Source organism: Rattus norvegicus, chromosome 4 (genome assembly GCF_036323735.1).
Source record: "Rattus norvegicus strain BN/NHsdMcwi chromosome 4, GRCr8, whole genome shotgun sequence".
NCBI lineage: Eukaryota > Metazoa > Chordata > Mammalia > Rodentia > Muridae > Rattus > Rattus norvegicus.
The window spans coordinates 124,641,418-124,653,527 of record NC_086022.1 but is presented as its reverse complement, the minus strand read 5'-3'; the positions used below and the strand labels follow the sequence as shown (position 1 = coordinate 124,653,527).

At 47.4% G+C, this 12,110-nt stretch overlaps 1 protein-coding gene across 3 annotated transcripts in view; it reads right to left on the bottom strand.

The window, feature by feature from the left end:
* Positions 1-12,110, bottom strand: part of Aldh1l1 (aldehyde dehydrogenase 1 family, member L1) — a 46,493-nt gene that overhangs the window by 10,147 nt on the left and 24,236 nt on the right. For all 3 annotated transcript variants that reach the window (XM_063286665.1, XM_039108319.2, NM_022547.2), the window contains exons 14-16: positions 11,103-11,173; positions 8,549-8,654; positions 5,169-5,256 (exon numbers count right to left, since the gene is read on the bottom strand). In XM_063286665.1, coding sequence (XP_063142735.1) covers positions 5,169-5,256; positions 8,549-8,654; positions 11,103-11,173 — 265 coding nt within the window. The remainder of the gene's footprint in view (positions 1-5,168; positions 5,257-8,548; positions 8,655-11,102; positions 11,174-12,110) is intronic.

Below are 12,110 nucleotides of genomic sequence, written 5' to 3'. Positions count from 1 at the left end.
CTGATTGTGGTCCATGGAGGAGCATCATGGGATGCTCCCACCCTTGGGATGCTATAGTCTTGCCCTGTCTACTTGTACTTCTGAGCTCCAGCCTGCCCCACAGTAAACCTCCCTCCTTCATATCCCTCAGCCTGGTCAGTGGCCAAGTCCTTGGTGTCTCTCTGGTCCCTGATTCGGTGAGACCACAGGGTGGGTTGCTGCCTTTTCCCAGGATAAATGGAAACTCCTCCCCAAGCCCCCAGGTTTTTTCTTGATTTGGTTTCTGCTCTCCTAGTTTGCTCTTTCCCCTGGCCCCTCCTTCCCATCTCTGTCTTTTATGCAACCTTCAAACACCCAGGGCTAGCTTGCCCAGGCTCACACTTCTCAGTTTACAGGGCTTCCTCAGCTGACCATGGCCAGGTCTCCAAAGGCCACTCTCAGATATGTCATCTCCTAAATGTGCTTCACCAGGCGAACTCCCTGGAATCTAGAACCATCTCACATCCTCAGCTACTCAGCCTTGTGCTTGGTGATTTAGGGCCTCTCAAATTCAATGCCTTTGAAGAGTTGCTCTTAATCTTTCCCAGCCCTGGTCCCTGCATCCAATCCTAGGGCTCTACTCTGGTAAACTGCATACTCCATACAGCCATCTTATTCGAGAGGAGAACCTGGGAGTTGCTGACCTCGAAGTTAATTCCATATTGATGCCACTGTTATTGGAGAAGGTGTTTGAAAGGACGTATGTGACAAGGGACTCATATCCAAAATATGAAAAAAAAATTTTTTTTAAAAACACTACATTTAGAAAAACAAACGAGCTAGTAAAAACCAGGGAAAGCTCCACAGAGATGCTTCTCCAGATATAAAGAAAGCAAGCCAGCATGAAAAGCAGTAACATTCCTTACAGCAAAGTCTCTCTGTGGAGCCCAGGGTCTCACACTCGAAGTAAGCTGCAGTGACAATTTTGGAGTTTTGGTTTCTTTGACAAACACAGAAATGTTATGGTGATATGTTTCTGTCTTAATCCCAGGTGTGGGAAATGGAGCTGTTTTAGACTGTCCACGGCAGCTGACTCTGATTCGTCTTGTGCTCTAGCAGGAGAGTGAGAATTCTGGGGACTTTGGAGAGGGTCTATAAATGCTAGGGCCCTAAGAGACAGGGTTGTTGGTTGTTTGCTGTTGCTGGTCACGGTTTGTTAAATAGTCATGTGCAAAGAAGAAACAAGAAAAAGAAGTGATATATCCGGACAGTGACGATCAACTTTCCCCAAGGAACTCGACACCCCTAATCAGCAGGAAGTCATCTAATGATGATGCCACCCTCTCTTCTTTCTATCCGTTTTTTTTCTCTCCTATCTGGTATTAAGGGGTTGAAAGGGTGGTAAGGGTAGAGGGGGTGGAAGAAAGAAGAACCCACAAAGTGGACACAGTTCCAGCTACAGTAAACCTCCTGGCTCAGCCTACAAGTACTGAGACTACCATTTGTGCCGCCCTACCCACTTCAACAGCATGTGCTATCAGGGAGATTCCCTCAGGTCTGTGGGCTGACACAGCCACAGACACATGCTGTGTACTTTGATGGTAACATAGACAGTGAGAAAATTCATGAATGACAGTCTTTACAAACACACTTGGCAAGTTCTGTGTTTGCAGGTTGAAAGAGAAGTTGAGATTGCAATGGTCTCCTACTTAAGAATGATAAAAACCCAACACAATAGAACCAGGGATGCAGCTCAGTGGATAAAGTGCCTGCTGCTGAGCCTGAATGCCGAGGGCAATTCCTGAAACTCACTCATGTGGTGGGAGAAGAGGAGCGGATCCCTTACACTCCTCTCTGTCACACGGCATTTCACTGGCAGGGTCATCCACTGGCAAATATGGCTGAAGGGTTGGGGGTCTCTTCTTCATCATGCCCTTCAGAAAAAAGCACTCCGGAACATCGTCCACCTGTCGCATTCCCTTACAGGAGAGACTTTTACCAGCAGGAAAGCCGTCCATAAGAACAGAGAACATCAACACTCTCAAAAGGAACCAGCGAGAAACACTCAACCTTAAGGGCGCTCAAGAACAGAGATTTGAGGGAGAACAACTCAGAAGGAGCAGGAGGCTCCAGGAGGCAATAAGACAACCTGGGGGTCATAGGATACCCAAGAGGAGGATGAGGGAGAAGCCCTTCAACCTTCAAATGCTGGCTGGAGACATGACTCAGCAGTGGAGAGCACTGACTGCTTTCTCAGAGGACCTGGGTTTTACTTCAAGCATCCATTTGGGTGTCTCACAACTGTCTGTAACTCCAGCTTCAGGGGAATACAAAGCTGCTGGCCACCATGGGAACCTTTACTCATGTGCCTATACCCTCCCACACATAATAATAAATAAATTTAGTTTATTAATAAATAATAAACTAAATCTTTAAAAAATTACACATTCAAAGGACTTGAAGTGGTAGAATGTCATGGAGCTAGAGAAATAACCAGTGGTTAAGAACACTGGCTGACCCAGGTTTGATTCCCAGCACCCACATGGTGGCTCACAACCATCTGTAACTCCAGGTCTAGTGGATCTGATGCCCTCCTCTGGCCTCCTTGGGTACCAGGTATGCAAGGGTACACCAACATACATGCAGAAAAAACCCATATACATATATAAGCATATAAAAGCACATATATGTATACACACATATATGTACATATACATATGTATGTACATACATATATATTGATGATGATGATGATGATGATGATAAACAGCTAAGTGACATTGTCAGAGGCAGAAGGATTAATAGCAGCCAGAGAATCCAGTCAAGTGAACCTTGCTGAGACTGCTGTCCTGGCAGATGGCTGTGGCTACCAGGCTCCAGCTCAGCCCTCAGAGAAATGATTATAAAGCTACAGACTTTGGGGAAAGAGATTTCATTGAAAGTATCTATCTAATGAAGTCACTAAACAGGCAAGCAGAGAAAAAAGCTTTGAAAAGGGAGGGGAAACAGTATTCAAGGTTGCTACAAAATATATTGCTTAAAATGCTCAGTTTTAGAAAAAAAGAAAAAAAGAAAAAAAGAGAAAGAAAGAAAAGGCCAAGTTAAGAAACAACTGAGGTGCTTCACAAAGGAAGGGCTGGTGGTTAACAGAACAGAGCATATGAGGGAACCCAGCAGAACATTTTAAAACTAAAGCAAAGGACTCGGCATCAGATATGGATTTATAGAAGAACCATTGAGCAGAGGGCAAAAGGGTTGAAAAAGTGGCCAGAGCCTCTGGGGCAAGCAGGGCACTGCAAGCTGCAGTAATACACATGTCATAGGGGCACCGAGAGGAGAGGAAAGGGAAAGGGGCAAACAACCATGCTGAAGATGGCAAAAATGTGAGAACAACACTAATCTTCTCATCTAAGACACTGGAAGAGTTTTTAATAATAATGGACACAATGGAAACCCACACACTGACGCATGGGGCAGAAATGCAGAGGAAAGCAGTGAGAGAGGAATGACCTGTCAGATACACAGGAGCTCCAACCAGACCAACAGCAGATGTCTCATCAGAAACCAGAGGCCAGAAGGCACATGATGTGAGAATAAAGGCACATGGGGTGACCCAGGAAGGCATGTGGGGTGACATAGGGACAGCACATGGGGACAGTATGGGATGGCACATGGGGCAACATACTGAAAATAGAGCAAAAAGCAGTTTCACACATAGCAAAGCCATCTAGGTCTTCAAAAAATGGAGGAAATTAAGGACATCACTGCAGAGATAAGAGATTCGTGGCAAGTAGAAGAAATATTGAAGGAAGCTCTCAGAGATGAAAGCAAGCAATTCGGAATCAGTATCTGACAGTAGTCAGGGGTGGGGGGGGTCAAGAACCAAGAATATGGCTACTCAAGCAATGTGACACACACTTCATTTTAAAAGCAACCATCTAAAGCCACTCTACAGTTTCTTTGCTGTACCTAAAACAGGCAGAAATGTGACAGCTTGGGCACCAATAACAGAGGAGAGGAGAAAACCAGAGAAAGGAGGTGGCAGACAGAGACTCAGATCCACCATGAGACCTGGAAAGAGGGGACAGATAAGAACTGCTGAAGATAGGCCCCCTTCCAGCTTCATTAGCAGACAGGAAATGATACAAAGTAACATCAGTAGCTACACTAGTTGCCACGTAATTGCACTGAGGATACATATGTGTATACGCAAAAGGTAACAGCACAAAAGGAGATCCCCAGCTACATAAAGCAACATTTCTGTTTGCCCAGGGTCAGTGTAAAGTAGATTTTCACAAATTAAGGAGTAAATGATAAGTCCTAGAGAAGATGCTAAGAAGAGTGAAAAACATGTGACAAGCTAGAGAGCTGCTAACTAGTAAGTTCTAAGCCAGCCAGGACTACATAGTGAGACCTTATAAAACAAATACTAAAGTCTTAATATTTTTTTAAAAAAAGTCTTAAAAAAGTTTAACACATACATGTATGTGTATATGTAGTTATATGCATGTACACACACACACACACACACACACACACACACACACAAAAGCATTATTAAAAGCTAAAATGTCAGATAGGTAAAATGGCTTAAATCTATAGTTCCAGTATTCAAGAGACTAAGGCAGGAGGGTCACTTAAGTCTGGGAGTTTGAGACCACCTTTAGTAACACAGCAAGATTCCATATTAAAAAATTAAAGTATCACCCCATTCAATAAATCAGTAAAAGATAGATTGACAGAAGACAGAAAGTAAAGGTAAAATGACCAATCCAACTACAGCAAAACAACAGTAAATATAAATGGATTAACTCATCTTTTAAAAAGCAAAGAACAGGCCCAGAGAGATAGTTCAGCAATTAGGAATACTTGCTGTTTTTCAGAAGACATCGCTTTGATTCCTAGTACCTATGTGATGGCTTACAATGATCTGTAACTCCAGTTATAAGGGATTCAACACTCTCTCTGGGCCTCTACAGGTACTGCACACACATGTTGCATAACATACATGCAGGTAAACACTCATACACAAAACAGAAAGCATCCAAGGAGTTATCTGAATGTCATGACCCTTCAAAGGGTCTGCGTCTCTCCAGGGTGTGGCCTCCTCCACCACAGGCTGGTCATAGGCACTGCCCTTCCCACACTGCTAGGGCCATGTGTGTACCTGGATGCTCTGAGCCCCAGCCCTTTCCTCACCCCGTCCTTACCAGATCCTGGGAGGATGTTGACCACACCCTTGGGAATGCCAGCCTTCAGTGTCAGCTCGGCAAACTTCAAGGCTGTGAGTGGGGTCACCTGAATGAAGAGCAGGGCAGGAGTCTGAGTGTGGAGGGTTTGGATGCAGAGTGCAGCCAGACCTCCCTTCGTAACCTTCTCTCTCTGTGGCCCCAAGAAACCAGCTTTCTGAAGCAGGAAGGGGCAGCAGTGCCCGGAGCAGCAGAAAGGCCATGTTCATGGCCAACAATAGGCACTGACCACACAGCTAGCATCCCCGGCATCTCTCAGGGGGAAGGAGGTCTTGTAAGCGTGACTCTGGCACACAGTACAGGGAGAGCTTGTAAACAGTTCCTCATGTTTTAGTGATGCCTTACTACTTCATAACTGTAATTACTTAAAGTAATGCCTTACTTTCCTTACTACTTCATAACTGTAATTTTGCTACTGTTATGAATCATAAATATCTATTTTATATCATGGAACTCCTACTGGTGTGGTGCTCCTCAGCCAGTTCTGGATCTCTTTCCACCCCATGCTTATATCTACTCAATGTGTTTGAATTTAGCACTGAAGCAGCAGTGTTCAATGGGACTGGCTAGCAGGTCCATCCACAATGACTCCGCTCTCCCAACCAGAGGACCCTCAGTAGCCCCTAAGCATGAGACCAACTTCAGCTCAGAAAATTGTAGGTATCCGCCTATAGAAGAGGTCTCTGGTGGAACTGTACTGAGCACAAGGGCTCCAGTGACCAGCTATCCATGCCTATGTGTAATTCTGAGTACTGCTCCATTTCTGGAAACCGAAGGGAGGCCTCTTTGCAGCCCTTCCAGTTCCCAACCACCCCCTTTCCTTGCTCCTATAAACTGCTGGGTCAGTGGTTTCTTCCAGTCAAGATTAGGTCATTTTATACCCCACAGTGCCTGTCTGTGATTCTGGGGCCTCAGTCCTTGTCAGTGGCCTTTCCTAGGACACTTTCTGAAGGACAAGGGTGACCTGAGTCAAAACAATGACCATGAGCCTCCAGCAGCACCCACTTGGCAGGAAGTCAAGGTCCACCTCAGAGGACTTTTGTCAAGCTTAAATAAGCTGGGGCATGCAAACTGATGTTTTGAATGTTAGTGACTTCAGGACAGCCAGGGTGAGTCTGTCTCAAAACACCAAAAGTAAATAAAAATAATATAAATACATATAATAATAATAATAATAATAATAATAATAATAATAATAAACATAATTAACTTGGGAAAAAACAAGGTAAGATTCTGGGAATCTGGCCTATGTGTGTGGGGAGGATTAGGGGAGCCCTGGCCTAGGGTGCCTATAGCCCTGGGCTCCATCCTCAGTACAGAATAAACTGGGTGTGCTGGCCCATGCCTGGAATCACAGCACTCAGCAGATGGAGAGAGAAGCTAAAGATCTTTCTCAACAGCCTTGAAAGCAGGAGCCAGTGTTGGTCAAAGGAGACACTCTTAAAACAATTAAAAAGAAAAGGAGAGAAGAAATAGAAAGAGCTAGGTGGGAGCTTGCTCAAGCTGGAGTGTGTGTGTGTGTGTGTGTGTGTGTGTGTGTGTGTGTGTCTGTGCATGTGTTTGTATGTGTATCTGTGTTTGTGTATGTTTCTGTGTGTAGGTATGTGTGCTTCTATGTATTTGTGTGTGTACATGTTTGTGTGTGCTTGGTGTGTGTGTGTGTGTTTTCTGTGTGTGTGTGTGTCTGTATATGCATGTGTTTGTGTGTGTATGTTTCTGTGTGTAGGTATTTGTGCTTTTATGTATTTGGGTGTGCACATGTTTGTGTATGTTTGGTGTGTATGTGTGTGTATGCATGTGTTTGTGTGTGTATCTGTGTTTGTGTATGTTTCTGTGTGTAGGTATGTGTGTTTTTATGTATTTGTGTGTATACATGTTTGTGTGTGTTTGGTGTGTGTGTGTGTTTGGTGTGTGTGTATGTGTGTGTGTTTGGTGTGTGTGTATGTGTGTGTGTTTGGTGTGTGTGTGTGTCTGTATGTGCATGTGTTTGTGTATGTATCTGTATATATGTTTCTGTGTGTAGGTATGTGTTTTTATGTATTTGTGTGTGTACATGTTTGTGTGTGTTTGGTGTGTGTGTGTGTGTGTGTGTGTGTGGTATGTATGTGTGTGTGTGGTGTGTTTATGTGTATCTGGAACTGTAGACAGTTGGCAGCAGCTTGAGGTAGGTGTTTGGAACTCAGGACCCCTGAACAGCAGTAAACTTCCTAACTGCTACTCCACCTCTCAGCCCAACCCTCCTTTTCTGGTGTTTTATTTTCAGAAAACAAGTTTATCAGATCAGTTATTCTGACCCAATTGCAATCTTTTTAAACAAATCACTATGAAAAGGTATTTCCAGAAATAAAATACAAATGGAAAATTTAACTGTTCAATTGCTGTTCTAATTCTGTATTTAGTTTGAGGAATAGGGGGGAAAAGTGTCAGCATGTTGAAGGTGAGTGACTCTGGCACAGTCTAGAATCCTCATTGGGTTTTTGTGCTGCTGCCCTCCAGACTAACTGGCTTCAAAGACCCCAGAGAGGTGCCTCTGGGGTGCCTGCCACTCTAAAGATGGTACCTTGTACCCAGTTCCTCCTGTGCAAGAGGCAAGCAGTGGCTGAATGGTGATCCATGCACACATGAGCCTGAGGCTGGCAGTGGTGTCAGTCAGTGCCCCTGGGAGGTCACCTGTGACCCCTCTACTCTCTTACCATCTGTAGGTCCTTGCTGATGGCTGAAAGGTTCCTAAATCTTGTTACCAAATTATCTCCTCCTAGGGCAATGGTTCTCAACCTTCCGAATGCTGTGGCCCTTTAATACAGTTCCTCATGTTTCGGTGATGCCCAGCTATAAAATTATTTTCGTTACTACTTCATAACTATAATTTTGCTACTGTTATGAATTATAATGTAAATATCTGATATGCAGGATATCTGGTATGAGATCCTTGTGAAAGGGTTGCTCAACTATTAAAGGACCCTTGACCCACAGGTTGAGAACCACTGTTCTAGGACTTCTGGTATCTGAAACCAGATGAGAAACAAGGAACCAAGTTTACTGACATCACTGGCCTGCCCTGAGCATGGGGACAGAAAACAAGGTCCAGGGTGTGGATCCGGAATGGCAGTAGAAATCTTGTCCTCTGCCCACTGAGTGTTGGCATATGCCACCACTCTCCAGGTCTCCATTACTGGGAGCTAGACAGCCTTCCCAGCCAACTAGCTCGCGTCCTCCTCATGTGTCTCTCTCATGGTAAGAGACATGAGTGTGTGGTGTGAGCAAACAGACCTTTGTCTTCTGACAGTAGGTTCCCCATTCCCTTCATGAGACACAGCCTGGTCCACAGAGTGTGCACTCACCTGGGCAGGCTTGATCACCACGGTGTTCCCAGCCGCCAGGCAGGCTGCAGTCTTCCAGGATAGCATCATTAAGGGATAGTTCCAGGGGATGACAATGCCACAGACCCTGCAGACAAAAGCAGAGGGCCTTTGTCTCTTCTCAGCTAGGCTGCCCAGAGTGGACCTGCCAACTCCAGCCCCTCACCCAGGACTGGCTGCCACTGTCAAAGCTAGGCTTTCCAGGAAAGACCATGGTCCTGCTGAGGCAGCCCATGCCTCTGATGCTGCAGCACAGACTGGCGGGGATGGAGGTCAGTGTCTGAGGGGAGCTGTCCATGGAGGAAGAGAAGTAAGGGTGGGTACAGTGAGCAGACACTGGTGTAGAGGCCTGGCGAGGTCAGTCATCCTCAGGAACATCTGGCTCTGCATGGGAGCCTCACACTCAGACCAGTGGTAGCATAGACTCGGGGTGCGTGGGCAGCAGGTATGCAGGCTGCAGCCTAATCCTGTATGGCTCTGCCTCTCTCGGTTCCTGTGTCACCATCACTACCATCAGGGGACCAGAAGGGAGGTTTCTTAGTTGGGCCCAGGTATTGAGAGAGCACATGCAGAGAGGCCAGTGGACAGGATGGCTGTGAGGCATCTCAAGGGAGGCATGGTAAATGTTAGCCAGTCCCTGCATAGAAAAAGGTCAATTGAGAGCCTGTGCATCAGTCTGGGGATTAGAACACACTGGGGGTTAGGAGGCTGGTCTAACATACACCCAGTATAATAGAGGGTCTTGGTGGGTAGCACAGAGCAGAGCCTGAAGCTGCTGGATGCTGGCCATAGGGTTTTAGGAGAGCCAAAGAAGGAAAATGTCAGAATAGTCTCTTGCTATAGGGCAAATTGTGTCCCCTCCCCAAACCCACACCTCCAGAATCCCAAAGGAAATGGGACATGGCCATGAGACAGAGGTCAGGGTGACAGTTCTGTAGGAAATGCCAAAGGCTGTCAGGAGCCACCAGCATGCCATGCAAACTTGGACTGCACGTGTCCCCATGTGTTGAAGGGTTTATGGCTACCAGGAGGTGAGCAGCCTCCTGTGCCAGTGCTTCTGCTGTGCTGCGGTCCAGCCGCAGGCCCGGAGCGACGGGGCCAAGTGGCCATGTGCCTCAGACCCATAGGAATGGCAAAGCGTCCCCCTTATTTGTGTGTAGATGTGACAGTGCATGCACAAATGCGAACTACAGCTTCCTCCTCTAGGATATTTACAGCCAGAGGCTGCTCCCCTACAAAGACCCCACCCCCACTGAGATTAGCTAAACCCGCCCCCTTATTCAGCTGTATCTAATGATCCAGGTGAATGAAATAAATACACTGGTTTGCCGTTGGCATGTGTCCATCAGAGCACAAGGCTCACCCCATCCCAGCGTATCTGTATATCTGTTGCCATTTCTTCGTTCCCTGATACTCCAGTTAGGTCAACCCGAGCCATGCAGGTCATGCAATTCTTAGTGGCCACTCTTGGTAGGAGGCCTCTTGCCTTTGGTTTACCCATGATGCCAGCTGCCCTACAGTGTCTGAATCCTCCCTCCCTCCCTCCCTCCCTCCCTCCCTCCCTCCCTCCCTCCCTCCCTCTCCCATTTAGGGGCTTCAGAAGAATGTGTTAAGACCATGGCAGTGTAAGTGTTTCTGATGGAGCTCCTGCTCCTGTAGGCCATATGCAAGCTCCTAAGTCCCCCATACGCCTGTGAGGATTTGCCATGTCCGTGACACAGGATTCTGAATGCATATGCACAAGATACCCATCCCAGCATGCTTTCTCTTTTCCGCTGTGCCCTGAGGCCCTCTGTAGGTAACCAGGTTTCCCCCACAGCCTGACTTCGAACTTCCCCTACTGAGCTCTGCCCGGCACTGTCACCGTGGTTGACTTTGGCTCTAACTTTCAGGAGTATCTGGGAACTGAGTAGGGAAGCCGCTCCTTGAATGTGGGTGGCAGCATCCACTAGGCTGGGGGCCTGGATGGAGCAATCAGTAGAACACAGACAGAGAGCCATGCTCCATTCTTCATCAGTTCCACGAGTGACATCAGACTCCAGACTCTTCAGCCTTGGAACCCAGAGTCCCGCCAGGGCCTCTCCAGGGAGATTCCAGACCTTCAGCCTTGGAATGGGCTGTGCCATGTGCCGCTCTTGTTCTAAGCCTTGCAGCTTCTCAGACTGAGTGGTTGTCTCCCCAGCGTGCAGGTGGCCATCTGGCTCCGGAGCCTCTGATGGTGGAGGCTCCACCTGGTCTTTTAATTACAGGTACATTCTGCTGGTTCACTCCTCTGGCTGACACTGACTCATTTGCACGGACATAATTGCTTCACGATCATTCTGGATATCCCCTTCTCCCCCTTTACTGTCATGGCTCTGACTGACAGTTACTGTGCATTTAAATAATGACACAGTGACCACAGCAGTGCTGGACAGAGCAGGTACTTTAGATCTGAATGGCGTAGCCTCCATGGATTTATGCAGAGGATGCTACAAGCTGCAGGCTGGCATATGGTATCCCAGACCACGCCAGCACACCTGTGCCTTGGACTCACCCAACAGGTTCCTTCTTGGTCAAGGTCAGGTTGCGGTTGGGTCTAGCCTGGTTGATGGGGATGGTGGCACCCTAGAAGAAGCATAGCAGTGTCACCAGGGTAGGGTGGGGTGTTCCCATCCTTGGTCAGCCAGTCCCTGTAGACCTGGGAGAAACAGGTTCTTGTTTAGGTAGTGATTGTCACATGACGAGCTGGGTAGGAGGCCAAAGCTGACAGCTTACACTAGACAGGAACATGGGAGGACCTCAGAGGTATCAGGTTAGATGAGCAAAGCAACAGTTCCATTTCAGGCATAGTCCTTGGACAGGAGGCTAGTCCTGCCAGGGACAAGGCCTCTTGCTCTGATATCTGGGCAAAGAAAAGATGAAGAGGCCCCGAAAGGAGACCATGCTGCCCCTAGAGCCATTAGTGCTGAGGGGGCCCAGGGAGCCCAGGAAGAGATGGCTCCAGGGAAGCCATGAGGAAGCAGAGTGGGGGTGGTGATGGCAGCCCACCTCTCACATGGCCATCACTGCTCCATAGTTCTCAGTCCCTGGTGGGGAGAAGAGGAGCCTTGAGCCTTCCTCTCCCTGGGGAACCTTCCAAGATGGGAGTGCTTGATCCCAAGGCAGGGTATGTGCAACATCCATCTTCTCACAGGGGACCTTAGGAGGTGAGAAGGACCTTACACAGGCCTAGATGTCATTTGATACTGGAGGCCTTTTGAGAATCATGGAGAGAGGTCCTTGCCTGTAGCCAACACAGACACATGCCCTGAAACCACCAGAACCGGATTTCAGCAACACCTCAATGGTCCTGGCAACAGGTCCACCTCAGAGCCTCAGGATAAGGCCCACCCATCGAATGCATTTGTCATGGTTGGGTTTTGAGTGTCCCCCAAAGACCTACATGCTAATGGCTTGTTATCCAGACGGGCATTGCTGGGGGGTAGCAGGATTCTTAAGAGGAGGGTGGTGGCGGTCTTAGGAGTGTGCTTCAGCTAAAGGAGCTGCTCAAACTCAGTCTCCT